Raw genomic sequence first — 24,669 nt, forward strand, 5'->3', positions numbered from 1 at the left:
CACACGTTGACAAGCAGAACACAAACAATATAATATAAAACGGCATCACTGTCGCGTGTTGACGTTTTGCCACTGTTAAGGTTGACTACTTTCATTACTCCATTGGGTTTCACAATTGGCTCGAAAAATTCCAAGGAAAAATCTGTAAGAATTTTCTGCACCATGAATCTTGCCAAAATCAACAAATCTTATCCGATTCCAGGTTCAAATCCCAGTATTTCCAAGGGTCTTCCGGGATGGAATATTTCTCGTTTTCCCTTGTTTTTTCCTCAGATATTCTTGCCAGTCATTGGCTTCAATTGGGTATGTAGTTCGATGGGAAATCCACAGGACTTTATAGGGATGTGCATAGAAGTGCCTGTACTCCTAGGGAATGTCGATACGTATTAACCTAAAATGTTCCATCAGATCTGGACCTATGTACGGTTGCCTTAGTGCAATAGTTTAGGATTAATAGGAACAGATCAGTGCAATTATACATTTCATTCCGTGAGTCCGACAACAAGCACGTACCCATCATCAACGATCGGACAATTTTGCAGATGCATCTCTGTCATCATCCTTCTGTTGAACTAGTTTGTCTCAAAAGGCCCCGATTCGATGGGTGGTCTACAGATCACTTCTTGTAAGGCCAGTAAGGCCTTGCTCAATCTGGTGGGGTCAACAGTTCCCGCAAGACGACTTTAAGCGACGTGAAGTTTGCCAAGAGCCCAAAGGCGTGCAGATGAGCAACAACGACCACGGGTCCTGCCTGCCGTAGAACAGCAGATGCGAAGATTATCTGGATCACAAGTGGAAGGATATTAAATTAGAGAGGGTCTACCTAGTATAAGAGAGGGTCTATCTAGTATAAGAGAGGAGCGGACTGGCTGCTTTTGAGCCAAACGAACTATCAAAACCAGAGCCAATCGAGCAGCGCCTATCTTGATTGCACTGGCAGTGTTGCTAGAAATCACCTTGGCATATTTAGGTTGCCAAGGCAGTTTGTTTTGAATCCACTCCTCTCTTATACTAGACCCTCTCTAGTTTTCATCGGTGGTACGTTGGCCATTGCATAAGGTAGCACAACTACATAAGATCGTGAACTTGGTAAGCTTGAACGTGTGCAATAGAATGTGGTGGAAGGAGACACCATTAACAGCGACACGATAGGCTTGGGTGGTGTCTTCGAGGTCACGTACTTGTTTTTAGGGTCTTTCGCCCGTTCGGAAATTTCGTCCACCATCAATCAGGCTACACCTGATTTCTGCACACGTTTATTTTGGACTGGTCGAATTTGGATGGATTCCAGCTCTTCTTTCACTGCCCACTCCGCTCACGATCAAATGAGAATGAAGCTTAACGTTTGCCATCAAAGAAATTGAAAATGTAAACACAATCACAAAAGTCATTATAATTTTTGGATTGCCAAGCTCATGCGTAATTTACACTTTGATTAGTACGCTTTGGCCTACTACGGCAAGTTCGACACAGCGCTTGCCACAGCTTTCGGCACACTTAAATTTCGCGGCACAGATTACGGTGTGCAGAGTTTGAATACTCCTTGTGCAGATCTCTCTATGGAATATTCCTCCTGAATTTCAACTGGTCTATCCTCGATTATAGGTGCCTTCCGATGTGGATTTGTAGTTGATGTTGCCGATTCTTTCGATGACTACACCCGGCATCCACTTCCAGACTTTGTTGCTGCCCCTTGTCGTAAACTGAGAATTCAGTTGCTGACTACTGACAGGCTGGTACGCGGGACGTAGAATATCCATCATATTCCTCATGAAACGTCCGAGCATATTCTGGTCGGGTGGCATTCCACCTAGAACAGCAGACGGTGTTGATCTGTGTAGGTGTGCAGGAATGTTTGAAGTGCTGATGCGGTTGATGTCTCTCCTCCCCCATTTATTTTCTTAAGTGAATGCTTGAGTGTGTCCACAAATCGTTCCACTTGGCAATTATATTGCGGAAATTTATGACTCCTAACTCCTCGGCACTTAGGAACTGGCCTCCATTGGCTGTCACAAAAACCATTCGTATAGCGAAGCGGATGAAACATTCACGGAGGAATGCCGTTGTAGAGATCGTTTCTGCAAAATGTCTACAACGACCAGATATAGAATCTTTCCAATGGTCCAGCAAAATCCAAATGAAGGCGTTGCCACGGACCATCAGCACTCGGCCAGGGTTGTCGGTTGACTTGTGGTGGAGAATTTGCAGCGCTGGCACAGCTTGAACATCGACGGCCGTAGTCAGCAATGTCGTTGTCGATTCGTGGCCAGAAAACGATGCATCGAGCAATCGCTTTCGCTCGCTCGATTCCGTGATGACCATGACCATCTGCTTCGGAATACGTTTTTGGGAACACTGAAGAACTACGATTCGATCCATCATCACCACGCACCCACCAACCAATGAATAGGACTCTCGACGACTGAATAACGGTCTTACCTCGATCTCGGGAATAGCCTCGTTGCGCTCGGGCCAGCCCTTCTGGATGTTGGATATCACCTTCTGTAGTACTGTCCTTTGCTGTAGCAGCTCGCACCATCTTGTAGTGTTTCTTGCAAAAAGGAACTGAAATCAGCTTCGATGCGAACCGTTGCTATTACTGCTTCCTCTTCTGGCTTCTCCGTAGCCTAAATGTTGCGTTGAAACGTACTCGATTTTAAAAACGTATCCCAGAGCTTCGGCAGACGTCGGGTCGTGATATCGGCATCCTTCCCTGAATTTAGACCGCAGATGAACACCAGGCTTTTGAACTGGTTAACGGAGAGTTTATGCAGCTCGAAATCTTCGCACTGCCGGTTGACGACTCCGGCGTACGTTACGGAGTCGTCGACTTCACAAAAATTGACTTTAACTTGTCCAAAACTTGGTCGATTTGGAAATCACGGCGGCCTGGTAAGAGATAATTGAACAATTTCTCGTAAACTGAAACGCTGAGGCAGCGTAGCAACAGCCACACTTCCCCGGATCGTCCAGATTTCTGCCATCCTGTCCAAAGAGATCCTCGTACTTGTACGGACTTGGTCAGCAGGTTGTCATACAGCTTTCGAGCACGGGTTCTAACTACGGTATTCTGCTTGAGTGATCGATTTGATTGACTTTTGGTGCGGTATGCCTGTAAGCCTTTACGGTAGCAAAATCGCTGCACTGTGCTACGGGCAGCATCATACTTTTTACTCAAATCGCGATCGGACGTACCTGGGTTGCCTCTGATGGACCTCACGACCTTTCCATGGAGCTGACGGTTGGCAGTTCCACTCTGGCGTTTACTTTGAGGATTCCGATTCGTCGTCAAGGTTTCCCTGTACGTTATGAGCACGCCCCATAGCGTGTTTCTGCTCCTCTTGCATGGTGACTGTCTCCAAAACAAGAGCGTTTTATGAACTTAAAAAATGCACTGTTAGTGTTATTGTTGTTTTCAACACATAGACGTCAAAAGCTTCCGAATACGTCCACTAGGAGCGCTGTAATAAGCTAAAGAGTTTGTTTCATTTTTTTAGAACCATGCCGAACAACTCTGGATCAAGCAGTAGCAAGAGGCGTCTTCTAGCTAATGTATTTTCGCCGATTCTTAAGCTGGGTTTAGACTAGGCAAGTCAAATGATCAACTCAGTTTAATTCAATTGGCTAGAAAATTTGAGCCTGGTTCAACTTTTTTCAATTCAAGTGAGTTGATCAATTCAGTTGTATGGTTTACACGTTCAATTCGCGTTCAAGTCAATTGAAATCAACTGACTTGATCAATTGACTTGCCCTGTCTAAGCCCAGCTTTAGGTACGGAGGTCCAGCCTGGGTTGCAGCGCTGGAAAGCAAGCGAAATTGAGCAGTACGTTCAGGTTTTCGTAAGCTCACACAGAACTATCTCGTTATGCGTCATCGCTAGAATGACCCCTAGGGTTGATGCATATATTATGTCACGCTCTGGGGGGGGGGGGGGGGGGTGTCTGAGATTTTGTGACAAGCAATGCATTAGGTATAGGAAAAAAGTGACGATAATTAATGCATGAGCCCCTATCGGCATGGCGGATTAAATTGAGAGCTACAAGCGAAAACAAACCTGATGTACAGAAAATGGTAAGAACGGGGTCGACGGTCAAGTGACAGCAGGAATGGGACACGGCAGAGAATTGTACGTGAACCCACAGGCTTATCCCAATTCTCTCGACATGGGTAAAAAGAAAGCACCCCTCTGTCCAGAATGTGAAAATGTGGTGGAAACACCGGAGCGTTTGATCTTCGACTGTACTAGATTCGAAGCAGTGCGAAGCCCTTAACGCGGCTAATTTCGTCAATTAAATGTGTCGAGAGGAACCTAGAATGCCGTCAGCAGGGTAGTTACGGAAATTATATTTGTACTGCCGCATAACTAGAAAGATGCGCAGCGATCAAGCAACGTTCGTCAGCAACATGGACGGTAGCCCACCAAGGGTTAAGCTCGGACCACTTTCCGGGTGGTGGCCGAGGTGGGCTCCTCCGTTAATCATTCCATGCTTCCCGTCGGAATTACCATCGGGTAAGCTGGGATCGGTTCCAACAAGTCGTCGACGAAGCCATCGTATTCGGCGCCTTACTGGGGACGACTGATGACATCGATAGATCTCTGTGCGCCGTCGAGGAGGCGGTATCCCGAGCCCGTGAACAACACGTGCCAGCTTCCAGACGGGTGAGTAATTGTCTGACCCTTGATCAGAATACTAAAAGCCTAATCAGACGTAACGCCATGCGTAGGCAGTATCAGAGAACTGGGCTGCCTACCTTGAAGACCCATTCCAACCAAACTTATCAAAGCCAAAATGGTGGAACTCAGAAATGAGAAATTTGCCAATAACATCCGTTCCCCCTCCCAGATTGTGCCAAAAAGTCCTCAAAACTAAATCGAGGCCTATTGTCCCGACAGTTCAGTGGTTCACCTGATAACACCTGCCGCGATAGGTCAACATTTCGTCAGCTCCCACAATCTCGGACAAAACATCACCAGCCCTCACGAAGCTGAGGTCGCTGAAAATGTAACCAATCTCCACCAGGCTCCTAACATCTTTCCCGAGGAATCCGAGATCACTGCTGACGAACTGTTGGCTTATATCAAAACTTCCAAAAACATGAAGGCCCCAGGTTTCGATAACATCCTGAATCTGGAGCTCAAGCACCATCTTGCACTGATTTTCAATCAGTGCCTCCGACTTGGCTACTTCTCCTCGTGCTGGAAGTTAGCTAAAGTCATCCCCATTCGGAAACCTGAGAAGGATCCTTGCTCTCCTTCAAGTTACCGACCCATCAGCCTTCTCTCAGGGTTGTTGTCAAGTTGTTTGAAAGGGCAGTTTACAGCCGGCTTCTAACATCTGCCGAAGAAAACAACATCTTACTCGAGGAGCAGTTTGGTTTTCGAAAAGGTCGATCAACCGTCCACCAGCTGACTCGAGTAACAAACATTCTCAGACGGAACAAGTCTGTTTCGAAAACATAGGCCATGGCGTTGTTGGACGTTGAAAAAGCGTTCGACAATGTCTGGCCTGGTGTTCAAATTGCAGCACTACGGTCTTCCAATCTTCCTCATGAAGATCATACAAAATTATCTATCGGACAGGACGTTCCAGATCTCTCTGAATGGCATCACATCGGATGCCTTTAGCATCGGTGCAGGTGTGCCTCAAGGAAGTATCCTTGGGCCCATCCTGATCAATCTATTCACCTCAGATATTCCGACTCTCCCTGATGGTGGATCGTTGTCTCTGTTCGCAGACGACACATCCATCGTCTACAAGGGTAGGGTCATCGGAGCTCTGACTACCAAACTCCAGAGAGGCTTGGATGTCCTGTCTGAGTATTTCAACAGCTGGAAGATCCGTATCAACCTGGCGAAGACCCAGGTCTTAATTTTTCCACACTCAAAATCTCCCAGACCTGTTCCGTCTGAGAATAACAAAATCTGCCTAAACGTCACAATGGTGGAGTGATCCAAAGAGGTAGTCTACTTCGGACTAACACTCGACAGCAAGCTGATTTTCAGGGAGCATGTTGACAAAACAAAAACAAAATGCAACATCTTGATAAGGTCGTTCCTCTCCGTATAATCCTTCCCGTCATAGAGTACGGGTTGCCAATCTGGGAGAGTTGCGCACATTCTCATCACCTCAAACTACAAAGGATACAGAACAAGATCCGGAGGATGATCCTCAACAGTCCACCGCGTACTAGAAATTCTGAGGTCCACCGCCTGGCTGGTCTTCAGACCTTGGCGCTACGGAGAACTGCTACCATCAAAAGTTTCAGAGATTGCTGCATGCGATCCGATCAACAGATCATTAAGGTTCTGGCAAGTTAGGATAGGCAACTAGGTTAAGAAGGTAGAATATCAAATATGCTTTCCCTAAAAGCAAAATGTAAACTATTATAATGTAAAACTAAAATCATTACAGCACAGTAACTTGTTATAGATATAATCACAGAATAATGAACAGCTTTCGGGCTAAATCAATTGAACTGTACAATAATTGTAAACCACAAGACAATATGTAAATAAACAAACATTTTAGTAGTTTTAGTACGATCCAGCAACGCCAGCTAGCGCTGAGGATAACAGAAATACATAAACACATCCAAATATATTCAAAGCTTAAGATCCCATGACACACGATAGATTTGTAAGTCTTTTGCTTGTGAAATACCAATGAAGTACAACCCAAAATTATTTCCCAGCATAACCGATTCTCAAAGAAAGTAAGTGTAACTACTTCAGTATGACAACGAAAATGAAAAATTCCTACTCACTCGGTTCGAACCAGCACTTGCCGTGGCCGTTGAGTGGGATCACCAGAATCCGGCCCTGCATGTGGTAGCTCCCTTCGATGCGCATCTTCGGCAGCTTGATGTGCGTCTCCCAGCTGAAGTCCCGGCTGCTGACTCTATGGATGGAAATCTGAGGATAGAAATCACTTTGCCCCATGAAAACCAATCACCCGTCCTGAAGCGAAACGTACACATTGCGAACTACTTTCGTATTGGCGAAACCGGTCACCACCACCTTGGAGAGGGACGCGTTGACGCTCACGGGCCCGTCGCCCTGCAGGATGCGGATCTTGTTGATCTTCATCGGGTCGATCGTACCGACGTGCTCGAGGCCTTCGATTCCTGCAATAGATGGATAGAAACAATCCTTATTAGATTCAGCATTTTTGTCGCAATTGCGAACATTCTAGTTGGTAGGTGAACCATTGCAACCAGCCACTAGAGCCACTAGATTAGTGTCACATTCCTGAAACCAGTCAACCAACCATATAGAAGGCTGCTACTACCAGCAGCCACCGAAACTATTTACTAACTTAATTTACGATCATCTGTGTCCCACAATTTTGGCTTGCAATGTTTCACACATGGTTTGCGAGTGTCAGTGTCACCGGTCGGTGGTATGTTTTTCACAGCAGCACCCCAGCACGTGGAACTGGTTCTGTTCTTCTAGGCTTAGGTATAGGTGAGAACCGATCGCATGTTCTCTCCAATTACAGCCCAACGGCCAACTTGATCCGACTAGGTTTATTGAGGTTATGTTGTTGTTGTCATTTGCTAGCAAACCAAACAAACTGTTGGTAAGGCAAATAGACTTCAACAGCAGTGGGTGAAGATTTTGCGGAAATCCGACTCGGATCGGAACGTTGATGCTGAGAAGAATTTGCAGGTTGAAATTGTCGGTACTCTATGAGTTATTGGGCAACCCCGATGCTATGACGACCACTTTGTTCCGGACGGTCTTGGCAAGTTAAAGTGATGGGTAATCCAAGATGCACATGCATTATGCAACTGTCGGTTGAGTCGAGGAGATTATGCTAGTTCCTACCGCAATACCAACAACTTCGACATTATGCCATATAATGGCTTGACGCGTGTGAGTTGGCTTAGAACCTGTAGCGTGATGATCAAATATAAATTATCGGTATTGAGGACAGGTCGTCGTCGGTGGTGACTGAACCAAACTGCACCCAAGCCGAGCCGGTTCTAGTGGAAGTTTCACAATTCTAAATCTAAGCTACTCTGGGGACGCGGGTGCCGATATGCGTACAGACTCACGTACTTATGTAGGCATACGATGGCTGGTTTAGGGTAGGTGAGTTTTTCACGATCAATGTTAACCGCATGCATTCAAGTGTATGGCAAAGCGGTGGCAGTGACGAGTAAGCAGTTTTCTTTTTGTGCAAGTCGCTGCGTTAAATAATAGGCAATTAATTTGCTGCTTAAATAGTGGGTCTATTCTGCTGTTGGTGCTGACAAGATCTTGAATTTGAAATGTCATTGGCTAGCACTAATGGCGGGTGCTCAATCGATGCGGAAATTGGTGTTACGAAATATGAGAAAATTGAATGGGAAAAAGTGCGACCTGTAATACTTTCCTAGGTGGATGGCGGTAATTTTCATTAATTACAAAGTGGTTAATTCTTGCAGTTACAATGCAGCATAATTAGCGTAGCATTAGGTGAGTTTATGTTCCAGCGGATACAACGTATATTCGGTAATTAGTCAGGTAAAACAGTCGTATCTCTCACTCAGTATCCTGTGCCCTCGAGTGTTGCAAAGGCCCAACTACTCTTACGTAGGACCTAAAGATTGTCGTTGTTGCTCAATTCATTAAGAATTTCAAAATATTGAAATCTTGTATATGATATCAAAAAAAAAAAAAAAATCGAAGTTTAAATTCATATTACAAATTTTTGAATCCAAACGATATTTATATTAAGCGTCCAGGATCATGAGGAACCAACGATTATTTTCATGGATTTTCTCTATTGCTAACAACTCAACTGGATTAAAATTTCTCGGTGTTTCCTGTTGATTTTGAGAGCCAATACATTCTTTCACTGCACTGTATCGGAAACATTTTGAAAAAATTGGTTTAATCAGCTGTAATTATGTCATACTAAAAAAACGTTTTGGTGTTGTTATATGCTTACTAGAGTGATGCAAAATTTGAAATTTTCGCTCCACAATACTTAAACGATTCCAAATCGGATCCTGACTAACCTCTCAAAATTTGAACCCCTTTGGTGAGAGACTGAGATGGCACAAACCATTTGAAGTTTGTATGGGAATTACTATGGTAAAACCAAGATTTTTGTTCATTTCTATCTAATAATTCACCATATCGGTCTGCTTCAAAAGCTTTCCACTGTACTTGTAGGAAATTTTCTCAGCTACAACTTCAAGGATCAAGGATCGAAAGTTATCAATGGTTTAATGCGCTGATGTCTTATGATTATGCTCAATCAACTGCTCAGCAGGCAACATTGGTAGAAACACCGTTGAATAGGGGCGTTGAATAGGACACAAAAATCTACTACCTATGTCACACTGCAAAATACAGTGCTGCGTACAGAGCAGCTGCTTCATCATGTCATAAGTTTACCAATCTCTTAAATAATTAATAACTTTTTCCTGTTTCGTTTTACATAGAAACGATCTTCAGAAAAGTTGTAGCTGAGAAAATTTTCTATAAGAATAGCTATCGAACTGTTTCGCAGCTCAATATGGAAAAAGTCTTAAAGGCAATGAAGAAAAAGTTGAGATTTCCCATAGTAATTTACATGTAAACTTCAAATGGCTTGTGCGAAGTCTGTTTCTAACCAAATGAGTTGTAACTTTGGTAGGCTAATCAGGACCCGATTTGAAACCATTTAAGCACTGTGGAGCAAAAATGTCAAATTTTGCATCAGTCTAATGCTTACTTACCTTACCAATCAGGCTAAGGCATTGTTGTCCTCTGCTGTCCGAAGAAGTCGTCTCCACTCTACTCGATCCATGGCCACACTTCGCCAGCCTTGTAGTCTGCGAAGGGTCCGCAGGTCGCCTTCTACTTAGTCGATCCACCTTGACCGCTTCCGACATGCCCAGTGAATGTGGACGATAGATGGTTCTCCCAGCAGCTGGTGTAATTCGTGGTTCATTCGCCTCCTCCACGTTCCGTCATCCATTTGCACTCCACCGTAAATGGTACGTAACACCTTCCGTTCGAAAACACCAAGGGCGCGTTGGTCCTCCACGAGCATAGTCCAGGTCTCGTGGCCGTAGAGGACCACCGGTCTAATCTTTGTCTTGTAGACAGTCAACTTCGTGCGGCGGCGAATTTTATTCGACCGGAGCGTCCTCCGGAGTCCAAGGTAGGCACGATTCCCTGCCATAATGCGTCTTTGAATTTCTCTGCTGATATCATTTTCGGCGGTCACCAGTGAGCCCAAATACATTAACTCATCGACCACCTCGATTTCGTCTCCATCAATCTGAACTCGGGGTGGGAGGCTAACATTATCTTCCCTAGAACCTCTATCTTTCATGCATTTTGTCTTTGATGCGTTGATGGCAAGTCCAATCCGCCTAGCTTCAGCCTTCAGTCTGATGTACGTTTCCGCCATCGTCTCAAAGTTCCGTGCCATGATGTCGATGTCATCGCCGAAGCCAAGGCTGGATGGGCTTCCTGAAGATCGTGCCACTCGTGTCTATCCCAGCTCCTCTGATCACACCTTCTAACGCGATGTTGAATAGCAGACACGAAAGTCCATCACCTTGCCGTAATCCCCTTCGAGATTCAAAGGGACTCGAGAGTGTTCCTGATACTCGAACAACGCACATCACTCGATCTATCGTCACCTTGATCAATCGCGTCAGTGTACCCGGAAATCCGTACTCGTAAATAATCTGCCATAGCTGATCTCGATCGATTGTGTCGTATGCGGATTTGAAATCGATGAACAAATGATGTGTGGGCACGTTGTATTCGCGGCATTTCTGCAGAACCTGCCGAATCGAAATTTGGTCCGTGAATCCCGCCTGGTATTGCTCCACCAGCTCTGTTGCAAATGGTGACAGGCGGCGGCATAGAATTTGGGAGAGTACCTTGTAGGCGGCGCTCAGCAGTGTGATCGCGCGGTAGTTGCACCAATCCAACTTATCGCCCTTTTTGTAGATTGGGCATACGACACCTTCCATCCACTCCGCGGGTAATATCTCCTCCTCCCAAATCTTGGCAATTACCCAGTGCAGCCCCCGTATTTCAATACCTCACTTGGTAGTTGATCTACACAAGTTGCTTTGTTGTTCTTCAGCCGATCGATCTCCACCTCCACTTCTTGAAGATCAGGGGCCGGTAGCCTGTCGTCTTCTGCGCGTGCTCCAAGGTCTGTTGTCGTGCCACCTTCGTTTTCTACTGCATCGCCGTTGAGGTGCTCGTCATAGTACTGCTTCCACCTCTCAATCACCTCACACTCATTCGTGAGTATCTTTTGCGCGAACTATTTAGCGTCTCGTAGAACTTCCGTGTGTCGTTTACGGGGTACAGATTTTCCATCGCCTCGCGATCTCGGTCTTCCTGCTAACGCTTCTTCCTTCGGAAAACCGAGATTTGTCTGTTCCGCGCTTGTCTGTATCGCTACACATTCAATCTCGTTCGGTGTTGCAGCATTCTCGCTCGTGCTACATTCTTCTCGTCTACTAACAGTTTGCATTCGCCGTCAAACCAGTCATTTGTTAGGTCCGGGATCGCAGTACCTAGTGGCGCTACAGGAGTACTACCTATGGCGGAACGGATGTCCCTCCAGCCATCTTCAAGAGTAACTGCGCCAAGCTGCTCTTCCGTGGGTAGTGCAACTTCCAGCTGCTGCGCGTAGTCCTGGGCAACTCCGGAGTCCCGTAGTTGCTCAATGTTGGATCGCGGTGTTCGACTTTGACGGGTGTTATACACCGTCGAGAGTTTTGAACGCATGCATATTGCAACTAGGTAGTGGTCCGAATCTATGTTCGCACTGCGGTACGTGCGGACGTTTATAATGTCGTAGAAGAATTTCCCGTCGATTAGAACGTGATCGATTTGGTTTTCTGTGTGTTGGTCAGGTGATCTCCAGGTGGCTTTGGGGATATCCTTGCGGGGGAAAAAGGTACTTCGAACTACAATACTCCGAGAGGCTGCAAAGTTCATGCATCGTTGGCCGTTGTCGTTCGATACGGTTCGATTTCCTGTCTATACATTGTCTCCCGTTCTACCTGAACGTTCATGTCGCCGATGACGATTTTGACATCCCGTTGCGAACAGCCGTCGTACACCTGCTCCAGCTGCGCATAGAACGCTTCTTTCTCGTCGTCGGGTCTCTCTCCCTTCGTGTGGGCAGTGCACGTTGATGATGCCGTAGTTGAAGAAACGGCCCTTAATCCTCAACTTGCACATCCTCGCTTTGATCGGCTGCCAACCAATCACGCGTTGGCGTATCTTTCCCAGCACTACAAAGCCGATTCCTAGCTCGTTGGTGGTGCCACAGCTCTGGTAGAAAGTAGCCGCTAGATGACCGCTTTTCCATGCCTTTGGTCCCGTCCAGCAAAGTTCCTGCAGTGCTACGACTTCGAAGTGGTTGAAGTTCGTCATAGATTAACCTACCGCAGCCCGGGAAGCCGAGCGATTTGCAGTTCCATGTTCCGAATCGTAGTCCTTATTTCGTCGCGTAGGTCCAATTGTTCCGATCCGTATTTCTTTCTTCAGTATTTGCAAATTTATGTTTTTTCCAAAGCGGCTTGTTAGACCTGCCCCAACACCCTGTCTTGCCAGGGGACTATAGTGCACAGCTCTGTTTAGAGTCCCACGATGGTACTAGGACGGTGATCAGCCGCTCTTAACATGGATAACAGACGCCGTTTTGAGCCGCACCTCCATGGTGAACAGACGCTCGGGTTTGATGAAGCATTTTTCTATCACCGTACTATGGCTACCGCGCCAGTGTTCGCCTCGCCCCACCTCACCTTGCTATTGCCGGACTGGCAACATTGCCCTGGCTATGCCACCCAGCTGTGTCCATGTTTCAGCAGGTAGTCTTTTGTTATCATATGACTCGGGGAGGCGTGAAGTAGGAACTTGTGAGGACCAGAGCTAGGTATTCCGCTCCTTCCAGGTTGTCAACTCACCATTTTGTAGCCTATTTAATAAATTGTTATATGCCTATTTAATAAATTAAAATAACCACACATTAACATCCCTGGTGGTTTCAGAAGTTTTTAGAAAACATCTTAATCAATATTTAAAAAAATTATAACTCTTCATCGCTCGGTTGATCGCTCACCATTTCACCAATGAAAGGAAGGGTGGAGTAAATCAGTGATAATAAAAACGCTTGCCAAATCGTTTTCTTCGTCATTCTTTGCTCAACTGTTGAGCTGTTCAGTCCGTATTTTCGCTCGAGTTCTCGTTTCGATTCTGTTTCGTTTTGTGCTGTCGCGTTGCGCTGTGGAAGTGTCGCCATCTTCTCGCGTTCTGGCAAGTTTACTTGAAGTTGCAAACACGAAACAAATGGTGCGTAAACGTGCCAATGAGACAGCAGTGGGCCCTTCAAAGAAGGTGCTAATCAAGCCCAGCGCGTCGCAGGATGACGCCGGAAAACGGGTACTGCAAACTAACCAGTATGCAGTACTCCCGGAAGAAAATGGCGATGGTAACGCCGTTTCCCCGCTTTTCACGCCGGTGAAGGATGTTGTCAAGCTGGGTGCCGAACTGGCAAACCACAAGCTGCTGCCTCGCTTCAAGCTTTGCAGCATCGGTATCAAAATCATGTGCTCCAGCCTGGAGGAGTACAAACAAATAGGATGTTTCCTGAAGGACAACAACGTGGACTTCTTCACGCATAATCTGCCATCGAGCAAGCCACTGAAGGTGGTTTTGCGTGGATTACCGTCGTTCGAGGCGGCTGCGGTGAAATCCGAGCTGGAGCGGCTTGGGATCAAACCTGAGCCCGTGTACCAGATGAACCGGCGTTCCAACCACAACACCAGCTTCCGTGACCAGTTGTTCCTGGTGCACTTCACGAAGGGATCAACCAGTCTTGCGGCTCTGAGATCCAAAATCCGGGACCTGTTTCAGGTTATAATCAGTTGGGAGCATTACAAACCCCAACATCGTGATGTTACGCAGTGTATGAACTGCCTCTTCTATGGCCAAGAAACCAAAAACTGCCATATGAAGACAAACTGCGGCAAGCGTGCTCCAACTCACCTGCGTCCTGTGAGCAAGTTGATGACATAGAGCCAACGTGTGTCAACTGCGGTGGAAACCACCAAGCCTCCAATCGCGGATGTCCCGAGCGAGTGGAGTACATTAATATCCCTCGGAAGGCTACTATCAACAACCAGCTCGGTCGCCTCCGTAATCATCGTTCGCCTCCTGTACTCACGGAAGTCCAGTACCCAGCTTTCCAGCCCCATCGACATGTTCCGAACCTAGCCCTGCTTCCGCTCAACAAACAACAAGCCTGCGAGTATACAAATGGTTCCCAACAGTCGGACAGTTCTGCATCGTCTCGCTGCTGCTGCGACCCAACCAATTCCAGGTTCATCCACCGCCCCTGGTTTATCATACGCTGGTGCTGTCTCAGATGAGCCTGTCGACGATTCTCCGTTCACCTCGGAGGAACTTGTGACGCTCGTGGCCGAGGTCATCATCATCAGACTCGATCTGAACAGCTACATGCTGCCCTGTCCCTTGTCACTAAGTATGGAACGTGAAGTTATCAAGATCGTAAATTGCAATGCTTGCTCCTTGAAGAGCAAAAACATCGAGTTTGTTGACTTTCTCAACGAACGGCACATCGACATAGCCGTCATCACCGAGACTCACTTGAAGCCCGAGATGAACGTCTTCCTTCCCGACTTTCGGCTCGTAAGGCTTGACCGCACCAGCTCCGGGGGAGGGGGAGTGGCCATCTCTGCGAGGCGGAGTCATCATCAAGCTAACACGACGGCGGCAAAATTTCGTCATAGCTGGCGACCTGAACGCCAAGCATCAAGCCTGGGGCAATAGTCGGTGAAACCAGAACGGCACAATCTTGTACAACGATATGCAGGAAGCCCACTACAACATCCTGTGTCCGGACTGAGGAACTGAGCTCGGACCACTATCCGGTGGTGGCCGAAGTAGGTTTCTCGGCCAATAGGTTTCAAGTTTCCCGGCGAAATTACCATCGTGTCAACTGGCAGCAGTATCAGCGCTGTGTGGACACAGCAATCGATTACGACGTCCTACCTGAGTCGTTCGAAGAAGTCGATCAGTGTCGGAAAACCATCGAAGAGGCGATATCTCGTGCCAGGGAGCAACACGTACCAGCATCCAGACAGGTGAGTCATATTCTGAACCTCGATAGCCCAACCAAAGATCTTATCAGGCTCCGTAACACCATTCGTAGGCAGTTCCAGCGTTCTGGGCTGCCCCATTTGAAGACCAATGTCAATAGGCTAACCAAAATTATCCAGACCAGGATGGTGGAACTCAGAAATAACGATTTTGCCAACAAGATTCGCTCTCTCCCAGATTGTGCAAAACCATTTTGGAAGATGACCAGAATTTTGAAAAATAAGTCGAGACCGATTCCTCCGCTTTCCTCTGTTGATCAGAACTTGGACCCATCCCTACTCACAACCCCAGTTGAAAAGGCCAATGCTCTTGGCCAACAGTTTTGTGATTTCACATAATCTTGGCCAAACCACGGTGAGCCCCTATGAGCCTTCCGTACTGGAGGCAATGTCTAGAGTCGCTGACTTCCCTGTAGTAGTGTATGATGATAGTAGAATATCGGCTGATGAGGTGATAGCAGCTGTTAGAAGCACTTAAAACATGAAGGCCGCGGGAATGGATGGTGTGGTCAACCTTGAGTTGAAAAACTTGAGTATTGACTTCTTCAATCATCTTACCCTTATCTTCAACAAATTTTTGGAGCTTGGCTACTGCCCTGCATGCTGGAAGTTAGCCAAAGTGATTTCAATACTCAAGCCTGGCAAAGATCCTACCAGTACCAGTGTGCTTAAGCTATCGCACCATCAGCCTCTTGTCCTCCATCTCGAAGCTATTCGAAAAACTGATACTCAGCTGTCTGTGTTTTCAAATGACAATAACATCTTTCTCAAAGAGCAATTCGGGTTTAGGAAAGGCCACTCTACCATCCACCAACTCGCACGGGCTACTAACATCATCAAGCGGAATAAGTCCGTTTCCAATACATCTGCCATGGCATTGTTGGACGTCGAGAAGGCGTTCGACAATGTCTGGCATGATGGCCTAGTGTACAAGCAGCATCGATACAACTTTCCGATCTACCTCGTGAAGATCATCAAAAACTACTTGTCGGGCAGGTCATTCCAGGTCTACTTGAACAATGTCCCCTCTGATACGTTCAACGTAGATGCAGGGGTCTCTCAGGGTAGCCTGCTTGGGCCTATCCTATTCAACATTTCACGTCAGACGTTCCTCCCATGCCGGGTGGTGGTATCCTGTCAATGTTCGCAGATGACACCTCCATCATCTATAAGGGTCGAATGATTCGTGCTCTGGCGAGTAAACTACAGTCAGACATGGATGTTCGGTCCGAATATTTCAAGAGCTGGAAGATTTGTATCAATGCAGCTAAAACACAAACCATTCTGTTTCCACACTCGTATTCACCTAGACTTGTTCCACCTGCTAACGTCAAGATCCATCTTGATAGCACTCCCATTGAATGGTCGAGTGAAGTAGTCTACCTTGCTATTCCGATCCCATGTGGACAAGACATCCACCAAGTGTAACATCTTGATCAGGTCGCTCTACCCTCTGATAAACAGAAAGTCCACCCTGTCCCTCAAAAACAAGCTTGCTGTCAACAAGTAGATCATTCTGCCGGCTATTGAGTATGGTATGTCAATCTGGGAGAGTTGTGCTAAGCGGCACCACCTAAAGCTTCAGAATGATCCTTAACAGTCCACCGCGAACTCTTAATTCTGAGATTCACCACCTGGCCGGTAATTCGTGATTCGTGATTTGGCAACTTAGTTTAAGTAGTTAGGTAGGTTCCAGTGCTCAAGTAGGTAGGTTATCAAATTTTTAAATTCAAACGGAAACAAGCCCTTAAAAGGGTATCCTGTAAATTAGCGCTAAACGCAATCATCACATTAGATTAACCAATTAACTAGAACAAAGATGAAGATCTAAAGGCTGATCAATTGAAATGTTAAACCAAATGTTTAAACGTAAAAAACCAGAAAATAAACGTAAATTTTACTACAAGTTTTCTTCGTCATTTGCTTTCGAGCAACGGACGGATAAGCGTCGGACAGCACGCATCGCACCAATACGAAGACAGACGACTACGAAAGCACCCACATCGACCGGAGGAAAGGCTTCCCGCAATAGGCAGCATGACTAGGCCGCCGTCATCCGGTCGGCATTGACTTGCACTGGTGTGGCCACACTTTGAAAAACAACCGGCCCTTTTCAGGGCCACTCATTCAAAAACGGACAGAGTTAAGAACTAAATGATCAACATATTTGTTCCGTCCACTAGCAGTCCTAGGTCAAGCTTCCGTTCGTGTCCCTAGACACAGACCCTTCTACTTTTTTTTTAAAATAAGATTATCTTGCAAATATACCATGCAAAAATTTTCAACGTCGTTTCATATGTTGAAGGGGACCGCCACTAGAAATGTACTCCGATAATGGACAGAACTTCTCCGAAACAGATCATGTGAGATCAAATCTAGCGGATCGAATAGAAAACAACGACTACCTTTACCAACACGGAGGATCGTGAGAGCGTATACTATCCTCCAGATCGCAATGACCAACCTACCCAAGTAACCAACAAGTCCGCTAATTCGCCTGATACACGGTTGACATAGGACATACTAAGCTTGATATTAGCCACATATTAGCCTTATATTGCAAAAAAGCGAATTAGCGGGCTTGTTGGTTACTTGGGTACCTCATGATCCGAAGTTTGGCGACGATTGGTTTCATATGTTAGTGGTTGAAGCAGAAGCTGTCGTAAACTCAAGACCGCTTACATATCTCCTGTTGGACTCTACGGGAAAAGAGGCTTTAATTCTAAATCACTTCGTAATGATGAGTTCAACTGAGATCAACCAACCAGCGGAAAAAGTTGTGGAAACACCAGAAACTACCCGTACTTTCTGGATTATTATCGATTATTTTCTGGAAGCGATGGCTTTAAGATTATCCACCTACATAAGCTAGGCGTAACAAGTGAATTCTTTAAATTTATCGAACCTCTTAACGGAATCCCTTTATGAAGAGCTATGAGTGGGTTGGTTTATTTCCTTTAAATTCCGTTATAATTGCTTATCTTTTGACAGATACGCGTATTTCGTCTACTACTTGCAGACTTTTTCAGTGCCAAGTGGTGTTGAGTACTTGGCAATAATGAAGTCTGTAAGTAGTAGACGAAATATGCGTATCTGTCAAAAGATAAGCAATAATAACGGGATTTAAAGGAAATAAACCAACCCACTCATAGCTCTTCGTAACAAGTGGTTTGAGGTAACAAAACATAGGTCCTTGGGGGCCCCGTCCAGTGGGGATGTCCGGACGGCTTAAAAAATCGATGGTGCTAAATCCTGCAGTATAGCTTCGCCGCCTTAAAAAGCGCAGTACAGCTGCTTGAGTTGAGAGCACGTCTGCTAGCGTGTCCCGTACGCTGGCAGGCAGACCGTGGAGGCAACGAAGGTGCTCGAATTGAGGACATACGCATAACACGTGCTTCACCGTCGAAGGAATATGGCAGAATTCACAGGTCTTCCTGAAGGGTCATCCGCTGAAATCCCGTGAGATTAGGGAGTGTCCTGTCCGGAGTCTGGAAAAAATCCTCTTGCCCACGCTGTCCGCACTGTGCAAGTAATCCATCTCTTCACGTCCTGCAAAGGTACCTTGTGCGAGTACCGATGTGCCTGATCCGGCTAGGTTGTCCGCCTCGATGTTCCCTGGGATCCCGCAGTGTCCGGGATTCCATGCGTATGTAGTGTTTAGTGGCGCAACCTTCAAGATGCCTTGACAAAAAGGCCTGAATAACACTGTGGGAGTCCGACAGGATCAGGATTGGGCGATCCGCAGGAACCGTGACGGCATGAAGAATGGCCGTTGGTTCTGCAGAGAACACCAAACATTGTTTTTGCAGGCTTCTACTCGTTGGGGAAATGTCACCAGCGATTCCCATTCCGACTCCAGCTCTCGATCTTGACCCGTCCGTGTAACGATGCATGTAGTTTGGGTACAATCCGGTCAGCTCTGCTACCGATCTCCTAAGGGCTACGAAATTGTCCGGCTGTCGATGTTTGGTGCGAGAGATTGCCAACTCTTTTCTCCGTACCAGCGAATCTTGGCCACTGGGGGGAGCTCTGCGTTGCCGATTGTACGGAGAACTCCGTTCCCCTTGCTGAGGAGGCAGACTCTGTCGTTTCCCGCGGTATTTGCTGAAAATGCAGCGGCTTTGTTGGCAATGGCTACGTAGATGCGGTACCGGAAAGGGAGAGTGCCGGCTTCGACACAGCTGGTATGCGCGTATAGCTCACTCCGGTGGCACAAAAGTCATCCAAGAACACTTTGCTTGAAGCCGATTTTGTTGGCTCTTTGGTTCGATTATACGTCAGTTATTGACAGCTGATGTAAACATTACGAGTTTCAGCTCCGTTTATGCGTTTGTTTGAACGGCCGTGGTAACGTTATGGTATTGATGAAAATTCATCAAGTGATTAAATAGTGTTTTGAATTATTCTCTCGGTGTTTTTCAGTTGCGTTTCTATCGCTCTATGAAATTATAAGAAAGCAGTGCATGCAAGTGAGTTCACGATAGCTTCCAGAAACATCGGATGGGTGAAACTCATCGCAAGCCATGATGATGGTAACGTATGACTGAACCATAAAATCATTCCAACATCAACGCCACCGCTATCACTGACGGCAGCTTCAAGAACCAATGGCCGTGCCAAAGGATTGGTGTAGCTATTTTACACCGGAGCGAGTATTTGTATTGCCTTGTCGGTAGCGATGCAGGTTAGGTCCAGTCCATACATCAGCCAGCTGTCTACGATGGCCCGGGCAACACGGAAACGTACTTCTCTGTTGTTGGACCGGTGGGGACGGGAGATTGTGCGGATGAGGTTGATCCTGCTGCGACAGCTGGCCTTGACCCCTTGAAGGTGCTGGTCAAAACTCAGCGACCGGTCAATGACAACCCCCACCAGTTTCACAGTTTTCTTCAATGGGATAGCTTGATTACCGATCCGCAGACCCGATGTCGGTACTGGCAAACATGGCACCTAGCGCTCTTTCCAGCAGACAGCTGAAAACATTTCGAAGCGGCCCATCTGGCTACGGCGGAAACCCCTGCTTGGGCTCTAATCCTCGTTCGTCCCGGAGTTTGACCTGTGGCTACGATTAGCACGTCGTCTGCGTACACGAAGATGTAGATGTTCGCTGGTAACCGCTCGAAGACACTGTTCATGGCTACCAGGAAAAAAGTGACAGCGATCACTGAACCTTGGGGAACGCCAGTTTCCTCGCAGAAAATGCGGGAACGTCAAAATGAAAATATACAGTAGTGAAGTAAATTTTTCTAGATATACAGTTAGCGGTATTGAGATGAGTGAGATTTTCTGATTGTAAATAACAATTTGTAGTACTGCATTTGTTAATGATTGATGACATTTATTCTTTAGGGACCGACATTAGGGACACTAACCCTATATATAAAAATGTCTATAACTTGAATTTAAACCTGAAGTTACCTTATTTGAAATAATTTTTTCCTTGATTTGTTTTCCGTCGAACTTGTTTTCCGTGTTGAGCACCAATGATACTGACGCCAGGGAGGCAGCTCCCACACCAGGACCCTACCTATCGACCCATCAACTCATGAACCGGGGACTAACGGCTTTACTTCCCTTCCGAAAGCCTGCTGGGTGAGAGATAATCACGTTTACCACTATACCACCGGCGCCGCTTAAAAATTGAAATTTATAACCATTTTCTGTAGGCTCACCTTGGAGTAAACTTTAATGTTATGCAGTTATAGGATAAATAGGATTCATATCTTTTGGCAATTTTTCATACGAAGGGCGTATAGTATAGCTCTCGAGCCTTACTGCCTATGCCTGTAAACTTGTTTCTGGAATTGCATTTCCAGTCCAACTAATAGATACAATTTTTTAATCCCAACATTTAAGCTTGATTTTAGGACAAGAGTCTATTTCTAACACATTGCACACTTCCGTAGTCTCATATTAATGCAATAGCATTTGTCTCGGTGACAGCTGAATTCACATAAAAGTCAACATCCCACACTTACCAGTAACTAGCTTATCAAACAGCCCCTGCACCGACTCGGTGGAGCAGGCTACAAAATCGGCATCCGAAAATCTGCATGTTTTGATGAACTGAGCTGCAATAAAAGGATAGACGAATGATAATCACTTTCACTCTTAAAATCTACACTTCCACTGGCACTATTTTTGGATAACGTACGTTTCTCATCGAACTTTGATGAAACACACAGCTGTACGACCAGGACCAGCTGTAGAGCAACTAGTATCACTAATTTCCTAACTGGCATTCCCATTTTCCTTTCGTTCACCGTGAAACTTGAATGTAACTAGAACGCACTGCAGAAATCCGGTTTAGTCCTAAATTCACCACACGGCTTTTAAAGCACCTTTCAAGAAACAGATTTTCCAGTTCTAACCGAACACTTCAAAGATCGTCAACTATCTGAAAAGCCTCGGCTGGCCGCTGGCTGTTAAATATCAAGCCCCCGCAGTAGTAAGGCACTTAGCCTAGGTTCTAGCTAAAAACACCCGGTAGCACCAGCTACCGGCGCAATCCGCTCCCTCTCTCACCACTGACCGGGCAATATGCGGCACAAGTGACGCGAAGGCGATGAATTCGGATATCCGACGACGAATGCGTTGAGAAAAAATGCATCTCTCAGTACCAAATGGGCCGGCCGGTTGTTGACTATGTTGCTAGATTAGGGATGCTGTGCTGCCATATTGCAGTACCAGCGAGAGGGGTTGACAGCCCTAACGATTGCATTCTGATGAACCCGGCTCCATTCAACAGGTCATTCGCGCAGAGGCGTGTGAATGCATTTACCTCTGTTAGAATAGACACATTAGTGTTTGCTGGTCGTGCACGGTGCGTTGAGTGCTATTAGTAACTACTAATAGATGGTAATAACTGTTTACGGTGGTGAGCGCTAGGCAAGTTGGTGGCGAACAGCGACGATCGGTCAGCTAATATTAACTTGTCGAATGAACCATCTCTTACCTGTGAGGTGGTGTAGTTGGGTGTTTAGATTAATGATGCAACTGAAAGATGGTTTTTGCAGTGCCTTTTCTTGAACTGTTAGTTATGATTAGAGTGGAGTGCATTTGTGAGATTCAGTGAAAAATATTATGATTGATTTGGGGACAGGAAGTTTATGCATTCAGCAATCTTCGAAGCGAATATTTTAAATTTTTTCCTAAAAAATATGCAGTACTTCCAATATTTGTGTTATGAATCTGAAGGCTTTCAAACACGATGCACAGCAAGTTTCATTCAAATCAAAGAAGGTCACGCTAAGATTCCTTTTTTAAACATGAGGAGTTCATTCGAGTTTTCCTGCTCTCGTTTTTTTGGCACTGACTAATTGCAATTTTTTGCCGAAACGCGAATTACAAGAACCTTGCAGACAGTTTGCAAGTAAAATCCTAGCAGCGAGCTGTTAAATTCATTTGTTATTGTTATTGACGGTGTTTCTATTGCTTTTTACTCTTATCAAAAATGAATAAGCAATTGTCATTCTGTGCGTGAAAACTTGCAGCACGTCCTTTACTCGTCCGCTCCAACACGAATTGTGAACCATCATATTGTGAAGTCAAGCTGACAGAGTACACAGAGGAAAAAAAATACCCTAAATTTAAGTTCTTTTTACATAATTTTGGATAATTTGCATAACACTCTCACTTCTTTTTGTTGTTGTCAAAAACGAAACGAGAGATTCGATATTCTCAGGACTATCGTTCAATCAGCTACTAGTATGATATATTCTCAAATTTGAGTATTCCTCCAATATTCTTCATTTGTCAAAAGTAACCTTATATGCAATGATTTCTCGTAAAAAATGTTGTCTGAACAGTTTTTTAAATATGTATGGCGCACATATAATTTGTGCATGTGGATTTTTGTGCTATTAGTTCCATGAAAAACAGCGACGGTCGTATTTGCCTAACTTATCTATTTTTGACAGTAAGGTATATACGATTACAAAACTTAATTAAATTATCTTAACAAATAGGACCATCGCTGTATGAGCAATTGGGGTGAAATGGGCCACTTCCTGTCATCTACCGTCGATAAAACCATCACCAATGGAATTGTCATGATTACCCAAGTATCAATTCGAGCTGAACAGTAAGAACAGAAGCTGATTATTGGTTGATTTAAGGTGTACAAGCTGATTAACAGCAGGCTGCATATATAGTTGATTAGTAGTGCGTGAAGCTAATTGTATCCTCATAATTCAACCTCAATAAGCTCAGCTGATCTAAAGATTGAACAAGCCTTATTTTAGCTTATCACTACTCCACAAATCAGCAATGCACTACAAATATTTTGATAGCCTGATTTGTTAAATGTAGTCAGTATCACTAGTTGCATTTCCGGCAATTTAGTTCTTCCAAATGCACAGCCTACCTTTCTAATCCCAAGCAGCGGCAGTAGTAGAGACTAGGTAGAGGAGCTTTTAAGAAATAGCACGAGGTAGAAGTGAGCTGCGACGACGTCGGAAGCATTAACATTTGTATTTATGTGTTTCGACTGCTATAGGGTTAACTACCCCATTTCCGGCCTATTAAGCAGAACCCGCACTTAGTATTTCTTAATCTAGCGCAGTTTAGCACAAAACGGAATGTTATTATTGCTGACGGCTTTCAAATTTATTTAGCTTTCCGTATGTACCGTAAGATTTGATAAAGAGAAACCAATCGTTGAGATATTGTCAAAAGTCTAACACCCTAGCGGCACACTTCGATCGAAATTAGTTGCTGATACTTGATTGTGACCGGAATCAGTTGTACACAAGTGACCACGATTGCTCAGTGACAAGTGTGCTGCTAGGGCACTACTTCTTGACGCCAAATTCGGCCTACGGATTCAAAACTCGGCCTAACGCATTGAAACGCCATTGAAACGCCAATGAATTCACTTCGGCCTATCGGATGATGATAAAAATTGATTCGGTCGGAGCGCTTCTTTTGTTTTGGAGAATAATGGGTGAAAACCTTCATATCACGCGTTCTCATTGACTTCGTTCCGTAGCTTATGAACTAAAGTATCGTACCAAACGCATAATTGACTTGTTAACTCTGAAATCATGGATTTATTTGAAGTTTCCTGCTCGATAGGCCCAAAATGGGCGATTAGGCCGAAGTAGTTTTCTACCCTATTGCACTGCATTTTCAGACAGAATTCCAAAAATATAACTCAATTATGGCACTAAAACAGCTTCCACATGACGATCGAAAGAAATCACGCACTTATGTCCACGTTGTGTTAACTACACTTGAAAATGAGAGGAATGTTTTACTGTCACCAGTTGTTGTTAACAATTCAGCATTGCTGTATAATACTCTTCCGGTTGCTGTTATTCAACTTAAATTTGACGTGTTTCAAGTTAATGATCATACCTTTTGCAACACATATGCTTAAGTGGTCCAGTAGGTATGTTGGTGCCTGTGAATCAGCGACTGCCGGTTCGAATCCCGAGATGCAAAGGTATTTTTTAGACTTATAATAACAATATAAAACGTAAATCCAATTAGTCAGCACCTTGTTGCAGTCCATAAAAATATAATAACACT

General features: G+C 45.4%; 2 protein-coding genes across 2 annotated transcripts in view; one reads left to right on the forward strand and one right to left on the reverse strand.

Annotated features, from left to right (window-relative positions):
- LOC135711518 (protein takeout-like) overlaps positions 1 to 21,866 on the reverse strand; it is a 43,962-nt gene extending 22,096 nt beyond the window's left edge. The window contains exons 1-4 of the mRNA XM_065234387.1: positions 21,293 to 21,866; positions 21,117 to 21,209; positions 6,975 to 7,125; positions 6,766 to 6,899 (exon numbers count right to left, since the gene is read on the reverse strand). Coding sequence (XP_065090459.1) covers positions 6,766 to 6,899; positions 6,975 to 7,125; positions 21,117 to 21,209; positions 21,293 to 21,386 — 472 coding nt within the window. The 5' untranslated portion in view covers positions 21,387 to 21,866. The remainder of the gene's footprint in view (positions 1 to 6,765; positions 6,900 to 6,974; positions 7,126 to 21,116; positions 21,210 to 21,292) is intronic.
- Positions 1 to 24,669, forward strand: part of LOC135711522 (muscle-specific protein 20-like) — a 169,595-nt gene that overhangs the window by 48,883 nt on the left and 96,043 nt on the right. The window lies entirely within an intron of this gene.

Source organism: Ochlerotatus camptorhynchus, unplaced genomic scaffold (assembly GCF_037179485.1).
Source record: "Ochlerotatus camptorhynchus isolate MF236.1 unplaced genomic scaffold, CSIRO-AGI_Acam_v1.1 ptg000433l, whole genome shotgun sequence".
NCBI classification, from domain to species: Eukaryota; Metazoa; Arthropoda; class Insecta; order Diptera; family Culicidae; genus Ochlerotatus; species Ochlerotatus camptorhynchus.